General features: G+C 48.6%; 1 protein-coding gene across 3 annotated transcripts in view; it reads right to left on the bottom strand.

Annotated features, from left to right (window-relative positions):
• The window catches only part of dennd1b (DENN/MADD domain containing 1B), a 113,609-nt gene that overhangs the window by 14,747 nt on the left and 76,362 nt on the right, over positions 1–22,500 (bottom strand). For all 3 annotated transcript variants that reach the window (XM_076015961.1, XM_076015962.1, XM_076015963.1), the window contains 5 exons: positions 14,301–14,426; positions 8,868–8,969; positions 2,816–2,906; positions 1,209–1,249; positions 1–16 (listed from right to left, as the gene is read on the bottom strand). The exon at positions 1–16 is cut by the window's left edge and continues 20 nt beyond it. In XM_076015961.1, coding sequence (XP_075872076.1) covers positions 1–16; positions 1,209–1,249; positions 2,816–2,906; positions 8,868–8,969; positions 14,301–14,426 — 376 coding nt within the window. The remainder of the gene's footprint in view (positions 17–1,208; positions 1,250–2,815; positions 2,907–8,867; positions 8,970–14,300; positions 14,427–22,500) is intronic.

The raw sequence follows: 22,500 nt of genomic DNA, 5'->3' as shown, positions 1-22,500 counted from the left end.
TGAGCGCTCCCCCTTTCTGCACGGGACAGGAGAGAGAACATTAGGAAGGATTTTGGGTGACACACGCACACGCACACGCAAACAAAGTAAGACTTCAAATTTTGAATTAAGATTTTTCCGAAGGTAATTATTCTGCAATATCACAATGGTCACCGCAGCCAAATCTCGCCCTGCAGTCATTAACTGGCTCTCAATACGAGGTCCGAGCATCGCAGAGCCGCAGTAAAAAAAAAAAAATCACACTGCGGAGAACCCGGGACGCAAATATCTCTCCGTTTATCTCCGCCTGTCCAAGTGCGTCTCTCCTCTGGTGTCCGCCGCATCTCTCAAAAAAGAGGGAGGGAGGGAGAGAGGGAGGAGGAGGAGAGGGGCCGAGGTGAAGGCCCCTCTTATAGATCCCTGTCAGTCAGGAAATGTGAACTTTAACAAACCTTTGAAGAGCACTCTAGAGAACTAATTCAGCCTTAGCTGACGGCGTGCGGGGGGTAGCGGGGGGGTGGGGTGGGGGGGGTGTAGGGGGGAGGGGCGGGGGAGGGCGGCCGTGACAGAGATGGAGGGAAGGAGAGAGGGAGGGACGGGTGGGCGAGCAGGAGAGGAGGGGGGAGACGGCAAATGAAGAGGAAGAAGAGGGAGGAGGAAGAGGAAAAGAGGAGGAAGAGGTAGAAGGGAAGGATGAGGAAGTGGAGAAGTGGAGAAGTCAAAGGAGGAGGAGGAGGAGAAGGAAGAAGAGGAGGGAGGAGGAGGAGGAAGAGGTGAAGGTGGAGAAAAAAGAGAAGAAGGTGGAGGAAAAAGAGGAAGAGGTGGAAGGGATAAAGAAGAGGAGGAGGAAGAAGAGGAGGGGGGAAAGGAGTAGGAAGAGGAGGAGGAGGAGGAAGATAAATAAGAGGAGGAGAAATAAGAGGAGGAGGAGATCTATGTTCCCGGGTCGGTTCAGCGGAGTGACGGTCCGTGTTTGCTGCCAAATCAACGTGTCATGTCGGAGGACGTCTTGTCACGTCAAACCACCTCAGCCCCTCCCCCTCATCCCCCCCACTGCACGCGCCGCTTCACCCGGGCCGCCGTCCGCAGCTGCAGCCGGAGCCGCGCGCGCTCGGGCGGCGCCGTCTTCAAACGCTGCGCCGCGTCACTCACACCTTCAATTAAACAGGCCTCCGGTCGGAACGTTAAGCACCGAGGGCCGACAGAGCGCGGCGGCCACGGCCACATACCTTCACAGTGTGCATCCACTGCTGGTAGGACCTGGAGTTACCTGCAGGGACACATCAACCTCCGTGACTTTACATTTACAGAACGTTAAAAGTACAATCGCCATTACAAAGCATGAGAGAACAGTAAATCTTTGTATCAGCTTGATCCCACTGTCCTCTGGTCAGGGTTAGTGTGTCAATAAAGTTCTCCTTCTTTATCCAGGCCAATCATCAAGTCAGAAATACATATGTAAAAAAAAAAAAAAAAAAAAAAAGATGCTGCACATCAATCGACAAAGATACGACTCGAGATGCTGTAGTGTGGAAATGTTGAGGACTTTTGTCAAATTTCAAATGACGCCCCCCCCCCCCCAGCCCCCCCCTTCAGCCACCACACCCCCCCTCCCGGTGTTTGAAAACGTTTAAGCAACAGTTTACCAGACAACAGTGTGGCTTTGTGTTGGGATTGATAATTAGCCGCAACACGTGAATGGCTTTGTCTCTCTCTCTCTCTCTCTCTCTCTCTTTTTTTTCTCCTCTTTCCCTCTCAGCATCTTTCGTTCCCGTCCCGTAAAAATCCGGAGTCGGAGCGGCGGTGATCAGAACAAGACAATTTGTCGGAGCGCTCCTGCGGGAGTTGCTACATTTGATGTGGAGCTCTGTCTTCGTCTGTAATAAGACTCCACGCTGCCAAAACATCATTAACTCTTGCGTCAATCTCTTTTTCTCTCCTCCCCCCCCCCCCCCTTTTTTTTTTTTTTTTGTATGTGTGTGTGTGTGTGTGTGTGTGTGTGTGTGTGTGTTTACACCCAAATGCATTCAGGTTTGGAAACAACCTCCCAGGAAGGGAAGTTCGCGTCACGTGTCAACGATTCAACCACTGGCCTCGTTGTCGGTCTGCGATACTTTAAATGCGAGATAAAATGCTCAGTGCGTTCGGAGGACGGCGGAATATCCGACATACGACATTTCCGTTGTTTTTGTTCAACCGGCCATTAAAACACCCATAAAACCAATGGGATCGCTACAAAGTGGTCATTACGCTCTATAAAGCACAGAGCGGAGCCGCCGTGCGGAGATACAGCTCGTTTCACCCACAAAAACCCAGCCGGGCCTCTTTCGCTGTCAGTGACACAGGAGACGCCAAATGGCTTGTGTAATCACCGTCGGGTGTGACGGCGGCTCCACGGACCAGACCGGCGACACGCAGCCGTGCCACTATCAACGCACTCGTTTATTTGGTGATATGAGTTGGAGTTGAAAGTGATCCTCACGTCAGCCGGTGTTGTGCTGCGAAAATGTTTTTGACGAAATGTTTTGGAGGCAAAAGTTCCACAAGTTTCAGGAGTTCTGAGAGTTTTGCCCGTCGCTTGCACATCTTAGAATCTCCTCTTCTTTTCTTTTTTTTAAAAAGGAAAAAAAAAAAAAGTATTCGTTTTAATCAAGTCTATTTCTCATCAAGCGAGAAGAAGCAAACTGCAGTTGTCCCTTTTTTTTCCCGCTTTTAAAGCCCCCCCCCCGGCCCCCCGCAGCCCTAACATCCTCCTCAGGCACCACTTCCTGCTTGGGTGAAATATGGCATATAAATGTGACGTGGCTAATTGATTGACAGGTCGAGCACTACTTACTTCCACAAAAGCCTCCCTCTGTGATCTCCTCTTCAAACACGTCGGAGAAGCCGCGGCCTGCATTCAATTTGGCCAGCCGTCCGTCGATGAACTGCAACCATAAATTACAGCGTGCTTATTAAAAGAGGGGAGCGGTGGGGAGGGGTGGGGCGGTCTTGGGGTGCACACACACACACACACACACACAGCGAGCTAGACAGAGAGAGAGGGAGACTGAAACGCTCGGGCCACAGTGGGGCGTTATTAATCCTACCTGACAGAAACTACATCCCAAGATTAGCTCGGTTGCAGGGATTTGGTAATGTGGAGCAGGTGAGGGATTAGAGCCGCAGACACACACACACACACACACACACACACACACACACAAAAAACACACTGCACATGGTCTGAGACGCCGGGGAAGTTTCATTTCCTCCCTTTGTAACATGGAGAGCATAAAAGCCGGCCCGACTCCATAAACGTGAGACTAATAGCCGGCACAGCGACACATTTCACCAGCGCAGTCGCGAAACTGGTGGAAATACGCACGGATGCGCGCACGCACTCTGGACTCGGCGGCTGCGATTAACGGCGGGATTCTGTTGGCGTAAGAAAAAAAAAAAAAAAAAGAAAAGGAGAAAAGTACGAAAAAGCATTTTGGGGTCTGAGTGAATTGGTGAAATCTTTACGACGTCTTCCGTGTCTTGTGACGGCGCTGTTTACGACCCGAGCCCGGCAATGAAAACACCCGTTTTTGTATCCTTCGGAATATTACCTTTCTAGTGAGAGAGAGAGAGAGAGAGTGCTGGATCGATCTGTCACACACACACACACACACACACACACACACACACACACACACACACACACACACACACACACACACTCAGCTTCATCCGAACACACAGTTCCCCCCCGAGTTGATGTTAGTTTCCTCCCAAGTCACTAAAAATGTCAACCAAACTTTTTTTTTTTTGACTGTGTGGTGTAAAAAAAATAAAAATAAAATAAAATAAAAAAAAAATCCAACAAACTACCTTCCAAATAAAAACACAAGCAGCTGCAACATGGCACTTGTTTTTTTAAGAGGAAGTCGACATCTGCCGAAAAAAAAAAAAGAATCCGGAAAATGACTTTCTACTAGCTTCCCGAAACCCTCCCCACTCTCTCTCCCTCTCTCTTTATTTTAACCTCTTTTGGGTATTTACAGGAAGGTGGGAGGCAGAGGCAGCGGAGCCGCCTTTGATGGTGTCACTCACGCGATGAGCACAAACGAGACTTTTTTGCATTTCACGTGGTTTTGATTGATGATTACAATAATTAACGATCAACACCTCCTCAAACAGTCTTTTGTTCTTAAAACAAAAAACAAGACGACAACAGCAGCGGCGACGACGACGACGACGACGACAACAACAACAAATGTTGCACCATTAGTTGCTGTGCTTCTTGACACCGGCACATTTGCCAGGGATTCAGTCTGCAAACCGGGGGGGGACCAGCGCTTCCGCCCACCTCTGCCAGCGCACCCACACCACACTGTGACAGCAGCGCTTGGTTGTTGTTGTGTGGTTTTTTTGGGTGGGGGGGGGGGGGGGGGGAGGGTTCGAGCGTCCTCGAGGGACAGCCCGCTAACTAGCGACCGACACGGACACCCGCTCCTCTGGTCAGGAGGGCTGGAAACTGATCATTAGATCATTTTAATGAGAGGTGAGACTTGCAGGTTCCAACCGCTGCTCCGCCACTCGGCTGGCCCAATTAGTGCACATAATCAACCCAAATCATCACCTCGCCAAAGCCTCCACTTAACACCCCCCTCGTGTCTCCTTCCTCGCATCCGGCCCCAGATTACCTTCCTTACCGACCGCGGCCCCTTAATTAGACGCCGCTCGACAATGGCGGAGACCGAGCGAGCGGGCGGGCGAGCGGGCGAGCGAGCGAGCGCCGCCACGCTCGCGCGCATGCAAACACAGGCGGCAGCGCAAGCAATTTGTTTGTCTCGAGGAAAAGCGCGGCGCGCGATACCAGACAAAGGAAGGGAGAGAAAACAAGTCGGAGAAAGAAAGACACAAAGTTGCGACATTTGTCGCGTCTCCTATTGGCTGAGAGCTATCGGCCAATGGGATGACTGGATTGTCAGCGCGCGCGCACGCACACACACACACACACATACACACAGATCAAATAATACGAAAACAATTGTGTAAGACTCTCACGTTGGATGTTTTACAGTCTTAAAGTGCAGCTCATAGACGGCCATTTGAAAGGTCAAAGGTCAGTTTTTGGGCAGCAGTCATCAGCAAATAGGGAATTTAATAATGAAGCATTTTGGGATTTGCACACTGCTAACACAGAGAGGTCATGTGTTAACAACATCATAACATTTTAATAACATTTACAAAATCAAGCAAAATGGCAAGAACTCATGCGTATTCCATTTTTTCCAGTCTATTTTTAGATTTTGACTCAAAGAACCGGTTCCAATGGAACCGTGAAATCGTGGAATCGTCAAGGTGAATGGAGGGCTGTTTGCTCTTTGTCTCCGTTCTGGTTTGACTTCTGGTGATGCATTTGATGGCCACTCACTTTTTGCTCCAGTGCGTTTTTTTTTTTCCAATCTCCAGATGTGGCTGGCTCCGAAGGACACCGGTCCCCGTTCAAAAGTGTCCAAGCCGCCACAAAATGTCAGAGGGCGATGAATCCCTTTCCAGGGCTGCTCGAGCCATCTGGTGATAAAGTGTCGGGGAGCAGATCCAGGAACGGTTCCACACTTGGACGTGAAACCGCGCTCCGGCTCTTCGCGTCTACGTGTCAACCTGTTTCCTGTTGATGTTACACTCGCAGACAGTGGAGAGTTATTCCATCTGGCTCCCGGCACCGCGTTGACTCACTGGCATTTGGGTCACAGCGGTCGAGAGCCATTTCAGCTCTGGAACCGTGGAGCCGGGAGCTGGGATTTGGACTCGACGGGGGATCATTTACAGACGCATACATGGAGGGTCTGAAGGAAATGTAATTTCTTTTTGCAATCTGGCTCCCATTTGCGGTATTTTGGCCCAATAACTGTAGATGTAGTGGCGACGGTGTCACTCGGGTTCTTGTGTGGGAACGTTCGGGCTGGATTTTTTTTTATTTTTTCCCCCTCCGTTCTCCGCTGTTCGCCGGGCAATGGGGGTGGGGGGGGACTAAAGGAAGAAGCGCCTCTTTGTGGCTCTAACCTGGCACTGCAGACGAGACGGGACGTTTTCCCGAATCCACCGGGATTAGCTGACCCATCCACTTGTTAAAAGGTAACTGAAAACTGTGTTGAATGGAGACAGGACAGCAGCATATCAGGAAGTAAATATGGATGCAATCCAGGTGCTGCTCCGCAAGGTTGTCCTCATTTGCTCATCACCTTGGCAGCTGTTGACTTGCAGAGCCGATTCTATATTCAAAGACTCTACTGAAGAACTTTAAATGTATGACTAAAACAAAAACCCAGTATGAGTACCTACCTCAACCCCGCTATCAGACCCAGCTTTTAGTCAAATCTTTCCGCCTTGCAGGGACACAACTTTGCCGTTATGTTCATTTCACTCGCACGCAGCGGAGATGAGGGATGATCATTGATTGACGGGATGCACATTGTCTACAAAAGCCTGCCGGCGGTAAATCATCGGAGAACAAGTGTCTGTGCTCACTCAATAAAACTGTGTATGCCTTTGCCTTGTCAATAAGACAAAAGGGACTCTATTGAATAAGCCTCTGCACGCACGCACACGGCAGTCGGTGACTCCGTGCACACAGAGTGCGAAGGAGCCAAGATGGTTGATAGGAAGCAGGTTGACGTCGACTGCTACAGCAGTACCCCCCCACCCCCGACCCCTCGCCATCCCCCCTCCTGCATTCTTCTGCGGGACTTCTCCCACTTGTTCCGTCCCAAGCCCAGCACAACGTTCCGGGAAAAAATGGAGTGTGTTTAGAGGTGAAAACGCGGCACTTCTCCAGGATCACTAATCCGTCTCCATCTAGCTCGTGCTGATTTAGAAGGTGAGTCCGTCCACAGCATCCAAAAAGTGGAAAGAAAAGCGGGCCGAGAAAAAGCAATTTCCTGCCGAGATGGCGACACCTCAGATTCAGGTAACACCTCAGCATTATGTACCAGTGCTCCACCCCCGATGTGTTTAATGTTCCCGCTTACTGATCCTCCAAGTGCGGTTTGAATCTTGGCTCAGGCTTGAGCTGGCATTATTAAAAACTACAGGTGAGAGTGACAGACGGTGCACTCATAATTTGAGTTAAGCCGCTTTAATAACAATAAGATTCTATTCTTTGAGTCCAACGGTAACGACCGCTTGCTTCTGAGAAGCCAGACACTTTTTTTTTCTTCTTTGCGCCATGTGAGCGTTTCTCGCCCTGGGTGTCTTGTTTGTTTTTTTTGTTTTGTTTTTTGTTTTTTGGTTTTTTTTGGGGGTGGGGGGTATAATGCAAGCCCGTAGCTCTGCCATGTAACAGAAAGAAAAAAAAAATGCAAGAAAAGCATTGTGTACATAAAGTTTTTAAATAAGGACGTGTCTGTGAACTGTTAATTGCTTCTTTCGTTGTGGAATCAGCATTGTTTTGCTTGCACTGCTCCTGCACCAAGCCAAATTCTATTTCAGGGGTTTTTAATTAGTGGGCATACGAGCACGACAGGATCGTCCTACTCCGAGGCCAATAGATAACGCAACTAATGACTATATTGGATTACGCAGTTGGCACAGAATGCAAAGCACGCTTTAGCTTTTCATAAAGACAATTAGAAAAAAAAGGAGGAAAAGAGAACAGCAGCAGAGGCAAAAAAAATCCAAACGTGTTTTTCTTCCAGAGACTTTCGCAGCGCTAAAACTGCCGTCTGCATGCGTGTGTGCATGTGTGTGCGTCGGCGTGCATGTGTGCGTGCGGTCACACAAGCACGCAGGCGTTGTTTTTGCGAGGGGATGTGGGTCATGGCCGAGGCAGCGCTGGGGCGGACCGCTGCGCTCCCTCACTTCAGTGGGAGGAAGAGTGATGCTGATAAGCTCACGTCCTCCAACCTCCTCCCTCCCCAGTGCCGGAGTGGAGGAGCAGGACGAGATAAGGGGCCCGTTTCCCAACCGCTACCGCCGGGACGGTGGTGGGGCGGGGGGGGTCTTTGAAGCGACGCTCGCTATCTGCTCTTGCCTGGGAAAATTACAGATGAAGCCGAGTCTCAGGCGAAACAAAAGGCCGACAGAGGAGCGCTGCGCCGTAGCACTTTGGGGGTGAATCACTGGCCTATCGCAGGGTCAGAGGGCCGGTGGGGGAGGGGAAAGGAGAAAAAAATAGCAAAAAAAAAATCAAGCGGGCGAGAGGAAATTTTATTCGCCGCCCGAGGTGTCTCTTCGTTTGCCTTTGGCGAGCGCAGCATCGCTGCCGGGGTTTTGTTGGGGTTTCCCCCCCCACCCCCCCCCCCCTTTCTGGCGGAGTGTAGTAGTACATGAGCGATTTGAAGGGGAAGTGGCGCACGAGCCCGCAAATAAAGAGCCGCAGCCCGGAGAGCTCACGCTCACGGAATAAACACCTCGGACCTCGGGGGCGGCGGAGACGACTGCGCGCTCACAGGATTAACACTCGGGGAAGATTCGGGGGTTTTCTCCGGCTCTGAGAAGCGGATGTCTGCTTTCACAAGGTCAATAAAGCCTCCGCTTTTCCGAAGAAGCAAAGGATTAAGGAGCTGATCGCAAAGCAGGAAAAAAAAAAATGTCTGGACACCTGCCTGAATAATAATATGAATAATAAAAAAATAGCGGGTGATTAAAATAAAAAATAAAAGTGAGGAGATAAAGGAATGAGAGGAGAGTTAAGCGACCTTGGGGTTGGGACGGCAAACTTGCTGGATTTTAAAACGCGTCGTTTATGACGTTGTTTGTGACATTTGGCTGAGTTGCATCCAACAGACTGACGCCCGCAGGAACGATGAACCCGTGCAGGTGCGGGGAAGCTCACACGCACACACACACACACACACACACACACAAACGCGCGTGCAGCCCCGCCTCCGCGCGTGTGTGCAGACAGCTGCTTGTACCTGTTTGAAGAGCTGCAGGTTGACAGCCATGGACAGGAAGTTCCTCATGGTGCTGGAGCGGTGATTCACGAAGCTCTCCTCGCAGAACGTTATCGGCTCCCCCTGAGGAGCGAAACAGAGATTAGATTAGAACGCACAGCGCGGATGAATCAGTCTCCACACCGTTTGGCGGCGGAGGAGGGAAGTAACGAGGTACAAGTACTCTGTTACTGCACTTTAGCAGATGTTTCAGGTATCTGTACTTTTCACTTTTTACTCCCGACATTTGGGCACAAATATCTGTACTTTCTACACTGCTTGTTACTTTTGATACACATTCTCCCCAAAGTAATTCTCTTATTACTTATTACAGTCACTATTATTTGTTGAAGTGGAGCCACTTGAACTCTGCTGTTGTGTTAAACACATTATGACACATAGATATATCATATGTATTATATTATAATTATAAAATTATAGTATCAAAGCTGTTAAAATTGATCCAGATGACCTGTGGTCAGTTCAGTCCAGATTATTCTGTCACAACTAGTAACAACAAGTATCTTTTTTTTTTTACTTAAGTACAGAACATGAATACTTCCGCCACCTCTGTTCTTAAAGGCGGCACATTTTTTTTTTTTTGTTGTAGACAGCGATGCCACGATTCGAACCCACAGCAGAGAAATCATCGCGTCTGAAAATGTCTGAAAAGACACTGGAAATAATCTACAACAGCAACAGCAACAACAACAACATCAAGTGAGGATTATTTCATTTGATTTCCTCACTGGTGGGGCGACGTCGGTCGAAAGGAAAATAGTTGGGAAAGAAGTGAGACAGGAAGGAAAGAGGAAGGAAAGCATGAAGCAGGAAGAGGGGAAAAAATGAAAGCAGTTTTTTTTTTCTCTGAAGAAAAGAAAGAAAACAGCTCCCCTGGCGCAGCACACGCAGTCGCCCCCCGCCCCCCCCACACCCCCACACCCCCACCCCGCCCCCCTGACGAGAAGACAGTGTCCCAGTAAACTCCGCGCTGCTCCACATGAAAACATTATCGCATTATTACGATTTCTTACATCATGTCTGTTGGCCTGTGAGCTATAGACACGGAGGATGACAACAGAACCACTGCAGGCCAATCAGACGGAGCCCCACAGTCATTTCTGAGAGCGGCTCATTCCATATAATTAACACCGTTCTCACATAATTCCGCGGCGCTCTAAATTCCTCTGGTGTGAAACAATGCTCTTTGTATGTTCGGTGGGGTGGGGGGGTAGAGGGGGGTGGTGGCTGTGAGCGGTGGCACACAAAAACAACTTCACAACACCCGAGACCAACTGACACCCACCCCTCCCCCCTCCCCCCACCCCCCCACCCCTATGCTTTCTTTCATTTTTTTCTTTCCTCCAAAGATGGGCGGATGCTATCGATGGCCCAAATTACATCACAGGGATACTGTTCCACTTACATCACTGAAAAGTTTTTGGGGGCGTGCCGTCCCGTTGAAAACAAAAAAACAAAAAAACAAAAAAAAACACGGGCCGAAAGTAGTTTGTTGGTAGTTTAATCATGTCTGCAGTCTCCATCTGGCTGCAACAGCCTCGGACCAGACTGCAGCAGGGGGAAAAAAAAAAAATTGAAACACGGCAAACTAGGACTGAAAAAAAGAAACCCATCCAAAGTCAACGCTAAGATGGTTTCCGTGCGACCGTCAGGATCCAACAACATCTTTGCTCCACACAGACTCTGTTAAATGCCAACTGCTGCCAGAATCCAGCAAACGCTTTATTAAAACTGCACAAAAACACGCAACATTTGCTTCTTTCACGTAATTTCAGTCAGATTTTGAAGAGGGTCACCGAGGATCGCCTGCACCTCTTTAAAATAAGATAAATACAAACGTAAACTTTCTTATTTCTTAAAAGCACTGATTTCTCCATTGATTCTTCTAAAATAACTCCAGCTAAATTATTGCTTTGCATTTAATGCACCCTCCTCTGACAAGTTGTGCGCAGCCACTGTGCAGCTGGGGACCAGATCTTGGTCTTTAATCAGCGACTTATGAATTGACCTAGAACTCTTGATGCACTTTGCGTGTCTTCTTTTCTCTCATGGAGCTGTTCTTTCAATTCTACCACAGTGTCAATGGATTAAAAAGAAAATTCACGTTTTCTGACCTGGTCATCCGTTAACTCAGTTTTCCTCTTATTAACTGCAAATTTGCCAGCTATCTTAAATTTAGAAATGGCAATTTTGAAAAAGCAGAATTCAAAACATTTTTTTTTTTTTCCATAACTTCATTTTGGATTTACTCTTTGGGAATAGAAGCTGCAGAGCTCGTTAAATATTTGATGGATTCTTGAAGTTGCCATTCCAGTATTGGATAATCACATTTTTGCACAAACATTACTTTTGAACAATTCGACATCGCATACGCAGCGTTGAACTTGCACAATAAAAGAATCATTCTTTGGAAAACAGCAGGGGGGGAAATAACCTTCAGTATATGCACGCACATGTAAAATTTGATTGAAAAAACAAAACAAAAACCGATTGTATATTTGACTGTAGAAGAGACGATCTATAAAGACAACTACATAACAAAGGAATTCAATGACAAGAATATTCAGAAGAAAGAAGAATATTTATGAAGCCCCGAGGCAGAGCTACAGAGCTGAGCTACACTGAGAAACACAGGACAGAGAATAGTGTGTGTGTGTGTGTGTGTGTGTGTGTAAGCTCGCGCACGTGTCCTCTGAAGAGTAAACGTACATTTTACTTACATTTGTGAGTGTATTTTCATGTTAGCCTGACAGCGACATATGGAACGTATGTAAATGACGGAGATAAACAAGAAGTTGATGTCTTCACTCCCTCCTACATTTCAGCTTGTAATTGGACGGAGGAGCACGGTCACACATCCACCTGACTTCACGCGCCAGGATGCTGGCAGCGTGCTGAATACTAAGTCTATTGAGAAATGTGCCTGTTTGTTGTTGTTGCATAAACAAATTCATCTGACACCAATGTGGTGAGAGAGAAAAAACTTAATAAACAACATGACGTAAACAGCACAAGGGAATGATTGTGTTGAAAAAAAAAAAAAATGGAAGCACGGGATATGAAGAGTGATTTTTCAATTTGGTCCCATCTAGGATAACGGAGGAGCATCTTCAAGCTCTAGCTTGCTGTGCAGCGAATAATGGGAATATAACTCACATATGAAAAAAAGTCTTGATCGGGAAAATTGATCCCTTTAAAAACCAAATGAAACACCCGATGTTTGTTTTGAATTTGCCCTCAATTACCGTTTCTCATCCACCTGGATGCAACAAGAGCCGCCGCGTTCAGACTGCCAGACAAAATCAGATTTTTAGCCCATCCAGACGGTCACAAAGCACACGAAATCCGATTTTTCAACCTTCAAGAGGTACTTTCAAATCGCGTTTGGACAGATGCGTCTCAGTCTGAACAGCTCCAAACACACGGATCGGTTTGGACTGTCTGTGACGTCCCTCTGCGTCCCTGGACAGAGGAGGAATCTCATTGGCTCATCAGTGTGTGGGCAGGCAGCTCCATTCAAGCCAAGCTCCAGGTACATGGCGTCACGCAGTCCACGCGCTGGACCACGCCTCCGCTCCGACGTTGTTGCTACAGCAACCTGTCAGACGGCTCAATAATGTGGCCCAGTCTGAACAGAGCCGGATCCCATTTGGACACTTGCTTAAAAACAGCCCTAAAAATGTGAGAATTTAAGAAGGAACCTGATTTGAATCAGATTCACCTTCAGTGTGAACGCAGCCTAACAGTGGCTCCAACTTTGAGACGCAAACGGTGAAAACACAGATCTGACTCAATGGTTCCGGTGAAAAGTCAACTATTCCTTATTTCCGGCCCATTATCGTTTTTTTCTTCTCCTCTGCCGGAACGCAGCTGTGCCACGTGGGCGAAGCGGTGCGAGGCGCTCCGGGCGCTATTAACTCGCGCGAAAACAGATCAGCGGCGGAAACGCTGCTCAAATCAGCTGATCGCTTTTCTACTCATTATCATTTTCTATTTTCCAGCGGTGTTTCATTTTCAGCTCAGCGAGGCTCCCGCCATGCTTCCACACCCCTCCTTCTGTCGAGGCATATGGGCCTGTGCACCTCGCCGCACCGCCTAGCTCCGTCTGAGCGCGTCTCAGGGTGGTTTTGTTTTCCCTTTTAGCTGCAGCTCCGAACAGAGTAGCGAGGCGACGTTCCGCAAACATCCCCCCCACAGCCCTCCCAAAAAATCCTCCCAAAAAAACAATGAGCAGTAACTTCACGCGCACACTTATGTTTGTGTACGCAAGTTAACTCTTTCCCGGATCCCGTCTGAAGATGAGTAAACCAGCGGAGCTAAAAAAAAAAAAAAAAAAAAAAACACAAGTAAAAAAAAATGACTGCGTGTTGTTCTCACAGTCACACACACAGACACACACGCACAAACAACCTCACGCATCCACCGAGTCTCAGCGTTTGTGTCAGAGGGGAGGCAGTTTGTTCATGTACTGCCTGTATACGGCAGTGGTGGTGGTGGTGGTGGGGAGAAGAAGAAGAAGAAGGAAAAAAAAAGAGAGACAGCATCAATAATGTAGCATCTTGACTCCGGGAATCCACAAAGTCCAATTAATCTCAAAGCCCAGGGAACAAAGGCTCTGCTATTTGACAAACAGGACATGCGGTGGGTTCGCCGCGCGCCGAGGAGCCGACTTGAGGAGCAGAAATGATCCAGAAAAGAAATGTTAGGAGGGTTTGTAAAAGGAGAGTAAAACACCAAAGGTGGCTAAAAGGGATCTTCAAAGGAAACGTCCGGAGTCTTTTCAGCCGCGCTGACATTTCGGGGTCTCAGACAGGCCCACCTTCGCTCTCCCAGCTGCCGCTGCTGCTGCTGCTGCTGCTGCTGCTGCTGAAAACGCAGATATTTCATCCAACTCCACCCACGCCGGCCAAACATTTACGGTGTTCACCGCACGAATATTAAATCAATTCAATCGGCTCATTGTCAAAAGAGCCGCATTGAAAACCTTTGTGGTTTTGGCTTTTGGTTTGGGTCACTTCGGCCGACACCTCAGAAATACTGTCGGGAAGAACCCCCACGCCAAGAACATGAAGAGAACAACGAAAAATCAAACATTTCACAGTGACTTGAGCTTCTATTTTATACAGTGCTCATGCATTTTACTTTACTGTTGTGTTGTTTTAATACCTTGCCGACGTTTTCAACCATTGCCTTTATTTGTCCCTTTATTGTTGTGCAGTCAAACCAGCTGAGGAGCACTGAACAAAATTTGGTTGCGTGATGTTTTCTAATAGTGGTCTTATCGCGGCCATCCTGAACGCTTCAAAACAAGTGCAATCATTTGACAGTCGATCTGGTGAGTGGCATTCAGAACACAGCACAGCGTGGTCACGTGGTCGGCGGGCGGCTCCTTACGGGTTTGTATCGGAGGGCGTCTCGGTAGGATCCGAACAGGGCGGCCTGCGCCCGCAGGAAGGCCCTCGCCACGCCGCTCCCCGTGGCCGTGGACTGCTTCTTGAGCTTGCTTTTCAGGGAGGACACCTGGTGAGTGGGGGGGGGGGGGGGTGCAAGAAAAGGAGAAAGAGAGAGAGAAAAAAAAAACATCAAGGGAGGGAATGTGAGGTAGCGAAAGGAAGGGGGGGGGGAGGGGGGGTAAGGGTGAGGAGGAGGTTGGGACGCAGGGAGGGAGGTTGGAGGGGTAAAAAGTTAAATTATCACCTCTGAAATTGGCGGAGGAACCAGCTCGCCCATTCTGGGTGTGAAGTATCACATTTGCAGGTCATCACAAAAAAAGAAACGGGGGGTGGAGGGGGGGAAGAAAAGAAAAGAACGGTGGGTCGGGTGGTGGAGGGGCGGAAAGCTCGAGCCTCCTTTTCCCTCGGAGCGGATCTGTTGTGCTGCTGAGAACACCTGCTGCTTTGCTAATTGAGCAGAAGACAGAGGGGGGTTGGCGAGACGGAGGGGACGGCAGAGAGGAAACTCACATCTACACTCCCTCTCTCTCTCTCTCTCTCTCTCTCTCTCTCTCTCTCTCCCTCCCTCTCTCCCTCGCCATGCAGCCGCATCCCGCTCGGCTCCCATCACCTCCTCTCTCCGTCCCCTCTCCCCAGGTTGGCGCTGCTCCCCAACTCCCTCCATTAAAAAGGCACTCCTGACATAAAACGTCTTTTAATTATTTTTCCTCCACTTCCCTTTCCCCACTCTCGCGGCTCTCGTCTGCGGGACTCCGGGAGGCGCGATGGGAGGAGCGGCGGCGGTGGCGGCGGGGCCCCGACTTGTTTTAGGATGACAAAGGATGGGAGGAAGAAGTTGTCAAGAGGCTCTCCTCACCTGCTCAGCAGTTATCTGGCTGCGCTGTGACACAGCCAGGCGGCCAGCGGCAGCAGCAGTGGGAGGGGGAGGGGGAGGGGGAGGGGGAGGGCCCCCCCCCCGCCCCCCCACCGACCGCTGTGACACAATCTGAAGCGCTCGGCGAAATTCAGTTCCAATCAAGACATTTTTTTTTTTTTTGAGGGGGAGGGAAAAAAAAAACCCACAGCGTCCAGCCAGTTTTTATTTTCAGACTGGGGACAAACAAAGCAGTTTGAATCGTTTGACGGCAGCTTCCACTGGTGCTATTGAGATTACTCACGCAAAGCAGAGAACTCAGCAAACACAATTATTGCCAATGCTGGCTGCGGTGAGACTTTCCACTACACTGCTCCCTAACCCTGCATATTTCTCAGGTCTATTCGGTGCTTCGCTCCCCGACACGGCGCTATTTTCAGCATATCAGAAACAGCTCTGCAAGATTTTCTGTTCGGCATGAGAGAGAATCAAACTTTGCCAGTGGCTGTCTTCATCTCCCATCTCTGTGAGGCCGCAACTTTTGTCATACATTTTCAATCTAAATGTGTTCATGTTTTTGATCGATAGCCGCAATAATTACAGGTCCAGTGTGTAGAAACTTTAAGGAAGCCCGGTGTTAAAGGTCGCCCGCCTGACAGTTTTGTAATTAGGGCCTCCTTAAATAATGGTGGCGCGAGATGGCAGCTAACGAGGAGCCAGACCCTTATTGCTCTATGTACACAGTATTCTTATATGTATGAGAACCGTTCTAAAGGAAGGAAAAGCAAATTACTTTTTATTGTACTGCGATTACGCACTTTTATTAATGTATTTATGAGCAGTATGTTCAGCTTTTACCAATATAAAAATCATAAATCAAGCCAAATATTACACACTGGACCTTTAAGAGTGTCAATTAAAAAAAAAAATCCAAAATATATTTAAAATGGGGTTAGAAATATCTGCAAACGAGTGACCCCGCCCTCCCCCCCACACACACTCCCCCCCTCAAAAAAAAAAATCACTCGAGCCTCTGTGGCAAACTTTTGGGGAGGAGAAGCAAAAGTGTCGCCATTGCCGGCGCTCACGCAAAGAAAAGGCGCGCTGTGTTGGGGCGGCGGCGGCGGGGAGACGGGGAGCCGAGAGTGGCAGCCTTAAAAATGGGACAAAGACAAAACGAGGCGGCGTCGGCTCGTCTCCCCTGGGCTCCTCCCTCGCTCTCCACGCCGTCCCCCTGCGCTGCCGTCGCCGGCGCTCGCAGGCATCAAACAGGAAGTTTATCGCGGCTAAATTAACAAGTGTCATCTCCATATTCGCTCATTGTGCTAAATGCTTTTTTGTTTATGGGGGGGGGGGGGAGAAAAAAAAGCCCTTTCTGGAATTAATATTTCATGTTTGTGTGGGTTCTCGCTGTTTTGTTTTTTTTTTTCTTGCCCCCCCGCCCCCCTTCTTTTTTCTTCCTTTTTTCATCCCCGCACATCATTAAACTGTCTTTTCTATCGGGGGCGGAGAGGAGGGAATCAAAGAGGACATCACGTCAGTCTAAGTGGGAGGGTGGTGTGTGTGTGTGTGTGTGTGTGTGTGTGTGTGTGTTGGGGTGGGTTGGCACCCCAAAAAGACTGGCGCAGACTGGAGGGACGGCGGCGGCGGGAGTTTGCTCGCGAGCACCGCAGTTTGTGGCAGCGCCGGCGCTGAGCGGCCGAGGAGAACTCTGGCTCTCTAATGAAGCGGGAGGAAGAAAAAAAACAAAAAAAAAACAAAGGTGACGAAGCGACAGATCCCCCGAAAAAAGTTCCACGTCGGCTGGCGACGTAAAAAAAAAAAAAAAAAAAACTCCAGTCGTCTTCAGCCACGTGGAACGATTCGTTCAGCCGCTGAAGAGAAGTGGAAGCGACTGCGACTGCGGCGGCGGCGGCGGCGGCGGCGGCGGCGGCGGCGGCGGCGCCCTCCTCCTTCACATGTGTGACACCAATAAATGTGTGTTTAGTGGCTGGGGTGTTTTTTCTTCTTCTTCTTCTTCTTCTTCTTCCTCCTCCCCGTCCCTCCTCGACTCCGGCGCCTACCACCACGATCATCAGGTATGCCTCGGCGGTAATGGCTCTGTCAAACTAATTAACTCCTACAGTTTGAGCAGAGCTAACGAGATGCGCGCAGGCATCAGAGGAAGGCCAAGGCTCTACAGGTGATAACCCAATTTGGCAGTGACATTTTTTTAGTGTAAAGTCACAGTGGCGGTGATGAGATCAAAGGCAGAGAGTCCCCCCCCCCCCCATTGGGTCCAATTAGAACTTTAGCATTGTACAGGGAAAGGGGGGTGGCAGTGGGGGTGGGGGGTGGGGGGAGGCAGACGGGGAGGGAGGGAGGGAGGGAGGGGAGGAACTGTTGAGTTATGATATTCATAATCTATGCAGAGGGGCCTTTCCCAGTACAGGTCTTCTCCCCATAGCTGTGATCTTTTCAATTTACATCAAGGGGAAGATGGTCGGGGATGAAAGCAGGGCATCCAAAGCGCGCAGCCCACAGAGGGCAGACATGGGGCCTCATTAAGGCCCGGCCCAGCCAGGCCCAAACAGGGCTTGAAGTGCGTCACATAAAGAGCACGGGGTCAAAGGTCAGACAGAGAACAGATCTCCATTTAAACTCTCCGGGTTGGTAAGATGGTAATTAGCAGGTGCAACGGCGATCCCTGCCTGACTGCGAGGGACGATACCGCTGTAGGTGACACCGGGCGTGTGCGTGTGTGTGTGTGTGTGTGTGTGTGTGTGTGTTTGGCAAGACCAGGTTGCATCGACGCAAACATCCATTACTCCCCACGCACGCACGCACGCACGCACGCACAGGAATGAAGGACGAGCAGTTTCTCCTCTCTGCCGCATCGTCCATCTACAGCGTCGGTGTTTTCCTGCGTTCGCTTCACCATAAACGTAAAAAAGCTCGGGCGAAACGCACGCCGATGACATGATCACACGCCGGCGCAGCGGCAAACAAGGAGTGCAGGAGCGCCGGGAGAGTTGGTGAAAGATCACACTGGAAATAAAAGCTTCCCAAATGCCGTTCATTTATATTTAAAGTCATAGTCAAATTTTAGAAGAACAGTCACAAGATGACTGGAGTTAAAAAAAGAAATCCTAGAAAGAAGAATTATATGAACCTGAAAAAAGCTGAAGGAAAGGGTAAACAGAGGAAAAAAGTTACACACACACACACACACCCTGATTATATATTTAGAATATTCCTTTAAATTCTTACGTTGGAAAAAAGAAAAAAAAAAAAAAAAAAACCCTCCCAAGTAACGACCCTGACACTTGTCTGTTGTTAAATATATAAATAAAAATAAAGTTGGGTTTTCTTCTCACAAAAAAGAATGTTGTGTTTAAGATTCTGTCCAGGGAAAGAAAGCCACAGGGACGCAATTAAAGAACTACAAAGAAAAAAAATAGTTATGAAAATCTCCCACTTTCTTTTGATGTGCTGCAGTTTGAATTGTGCACACACACAGGCACACGCGCACGCACGCACACACAGACACACATCCCCACCCCGCACTCCACCCTCAGAAAAAAAAAAAAAAAAACACCACACACACACAGACACACACACACACACACACACACACACACACACACACACCAACGTACACAGAAACGTACAAACACAGACGTGGATCTGAACAAAGACTGGAAGAGAAGAAGCGGCATACATTCTCACACACGTATACAAGGAGCACGTAATTGGAACTCTGTGAAATTTATTCATTAATTCAATTTACACCAACGGTAGATATTTTAGGATTTCTTTTCAATTAGCCCCTAATTCCATTCTTACAGTAAAACGCCATAATAATGGGGGAAATTAAGATGTAACTGCAGCCTCTTATAACTAAACACACAATATCATTGACTTTTAGGCAGGGATAAAAAAAAAAAAAGAAAAAAAAAGTCGATATATATACATAGAAATATATATAAACTGCAACACTAAATAAAATAATTGGCGTCGAAAAGTAATGGCACACAAACGGCTGAAGGGAAGAATAAATAAACTACAGCAGCAGCAGAAGGCGGGGTGGGTAGTGAGGGTGTGTGTTGGGGGTGGGTGGGGGCGGGGGGGGGGGGAGAAAAAAAAATCATTCTTAGCCATTAAGTGAGCTGATCAGCTGTTGAATGAATGCATGAAAACAATGTATTTGTACGGCCAAGTGGACGAGACCGAAAAGCAGAGAGGAGGAGAAAAAAAACCCCAGTGTGTGTGTGTGTGTACACGTGTGTGCGTACGAGCTCGCGCTTGTGCGTGTGTGTGTGTGTGCGTGCGTGTGTGTGTGTGTGTGTGTCTTCTAATAGGGCTATCTCATAGCGATGAGACTCTCCCCGGTGTGGGGTTACTTTGTCAAGCTGACCTCTTCTAGCAGCTGAGCGGCTGAGTTTTGCATACATAATTAACTACAGCTAAATGTCATCTCTCACTTCAATAACTAACGCAGTGGGTGATAGTGCTCTCCCTTTTTGACTTCTAATCCGCCTGCAAACCGCCGGCACGACGAGCATGCGAAAATGAAGTGCGGCTCCTTCTCCTCTTTTTTTTTCCTTCTCTTTTTTTTTTAACTCTCGTCCACCAAACAGCCAAATAGGAACGGAGGCCGACGCGCTGCGGAGCCGCCCGCACGCGCTCAGTTCAGGGCCATTTGAAACAATTAGAGGGAGTTAAAAAAAAAAAGGAAAAAGAAAGAACATAATGTTGCACCAAAAATGGGCAGATTTCGCAGGTACTGAAAAAAAAACCAACAAAAAACAAAAAAAACATGCAGTCGGGAGCCCGGCTGTCGGACGCCCGCGGACGACGGGAGCCGCTAATGGCGCCGAGCGCTCGTCTAGTTATCGCGGCAGCCGGGGGGACTTTCACCGTGGGTGGCTCCTCTCCGGCGGCAAGGCGAAAAGCCAGGCTGCATCGAAACAAATACGGGCGAGGAAATGAAATGTCACGGGCAAATAAATAAATATATCAAATCAAAAAATAGCAAACGACGGCATTGCAAGTCGCAAACTGATTTCCCCCCCCTAACCCCCCCAACCCCCCGTGTCACCGGTGAGCGATTGCGAGGCCGACGAACGTCTTTGCGGGCGCATCTGCATGCGCCGGGTGTGTTTTCTTCTCCCCCCCCCCCCGCCTGCTGTCAGCTGCGCCCGCCATAGACGATGATGTAAATGTTGTTTTCGGGGAGGGGGCGCGTCGGCAAACTAGCGGCGCCAAATTAAAGCCGCGATGTTTGATTAAGTGTGCCAGGTGATCTCGGGAGAGGCGGCGCAGACGCCGAGCGCCGCAACCCCCTCGTTCATTTGTAAACCTCGGCAACGGCGGCTCGAGGTACAGGAAGTAGGAGTGTACGCTGTAAATTTCCCCCTTTATTGGGAATACAAATGATCAAATGCCGCGGAGGCTAGGAGCGCACGGGGTACACGGTGTCAGCAAAGTAGCGCGAGGCAGGGGAGGAGGAGGAGAAGAGAAGGAATTAGGCTGTGATGTGAGCGGGAGCATCTGAAAATAAAGATGTGAGCTGCATTGTAGCGCCTCACCTTGAATCGCGCCGCACAGAAAGAATAATACATGAAAAAAAGTCCCCGTCACCGGTTGGAGATCAATGGCTGGGATCAAATAGGAGACCGATTCAGTCGCACGCACTGTTTGTTTTCGGAATTAACAGACTCCTAATTTGCTATTCTTGGATACTTTTAATGACTGGCGCGGTAAACAGCCGCACCGAGCAAAAGCCAATTATAACTTTATCAGCGCACATAAATCTGAGTGCGTGTGGAAGAGGAGCTGTGTATCTCAGGAAGAGAAACAAAAATACCTTGATCTCCCACGGAGGGGAGGGGGGAAAAAAAACATTTCTTTTTTTTTTATCGAGTATATCTTCTCGGCGTGCTTGTCAACATATTGATTTTACTGACAAAAGTGGCGTCTCTAAGAGATTAGTATGATTTATTAATGCGCGGAAACTGTTGAAACTTTCTCTTCAACTCAGGCAGTCTTATGCAAAATCCCTTAAAAACACACACACACACACACACACACACACACACACACACGCACAAACAAACACACACGCGCACACAAAGTGAAATAAAAAAAAAATATATATTCCGGAAAATAATTTCCCAATGTTTGTCTGAGACGTGCACAAACTCAAATAAAGCAACAAGAGCTTGAGCACAAAACACCAAGACACAAAGAAAAGAACTGGAAATAATAACAGCAACTGCACCAGAGGAGGATTTAAAGACCCGTCAAACTTATAAACACAATAAAGAGAAAGTTAAAGACATCGATGGGTTTGATTTATTCAAATTAAGAACACAAGAAATGTTTTGCTTGAAATATTGCAAACAAATTAACAAGCAAACGCATAAACCTAATCAAACTGTGCTGCGATGGTGTTGCATCCTCTTGAAAAAAAAACAAACAAAACACCAATCACTCCCTTATTTACATCTCTCACATTTAAAAAAAAAAGAAAGAAAAAAAAAAAAAGAAAGAAAGAAAGCAAAACGGAACCGCTACCGGCGTGGTAGCATTGGTAATAGTCAATAAATCTGAAATATTAAGTGTGAAGTTGCGGGAGGAGACCATTAAGGGGGGCGGGCACCGGCCGGGCGTGCGCAGGGGTCCTGTCTGAGAGGCGGCGGCTAATTCGGGACAACTGTGAACTCTGAACCCGCTGAAAGCGCGGCCACTGGTCAACTGCGCCGCCCTAATGGAGCCCACATGTGCTGGCGGCCCCGCGTGGAACATAATGAGATGGATCTCCAAAGGTTTGCTTAAATCAACATCAGAGCGAGCGCCGCTTCCTTTTCTCTCTTTTTTTTTTTTTTTTTTGGGTGCCCCCACCCACCCCCCACCCCCCACCCCCAACCCCCCCGCCTCCCTCCCGCCTTCCCTTTGCTCGCTCGCTCGCCTCGAAACACGCTGAATAATTTCCTGTGGCCTTTTACCTTTTTTGTTCCATCATGCCTGGTACGTTCACACAAGGAGATGTTGGGGCCGTTTGGAGAGGGAAGAACAATAATCAGGTGAATCCCATCTGGAGGTTTTCGACCCGTTATGCTATCACTGCACATAGTGATAGCGATATACATTATTCATTTCTCACGATCTCATACGACCACTTTAAAGCACGATGTATGTGTACACTACCGATCAAAGGTTTGGACTCACCCTATGAATCTAAAGTCTTTTTCATTCTCGGGACTACTGACATTGCAGTTTCTCACCGACGGCATCAAAACTCCGC

This window comes from Nelusetta ayraudi, unplaced genomic scaffold, assembly GCF_046127955.1.
Source record: "Nelusetta ayraudi isolate G7.1 ecotype Tasmania unplaced genomic scaffold, CSIRO-AGI_Nayr_v1 ptg000205l, whole genome shotgun sequence".
NCBI lineage: Eukaryota > Metazoa > Chordata > Actinopteri > Tetraodontiformes > Monacanthidae > Nelusetta > Nelusetta ayraudi.
Note: the sequence above shows the minus strand (reverse complement) of the source record. Positions and strands in the feature narration are given on the sequence as shown.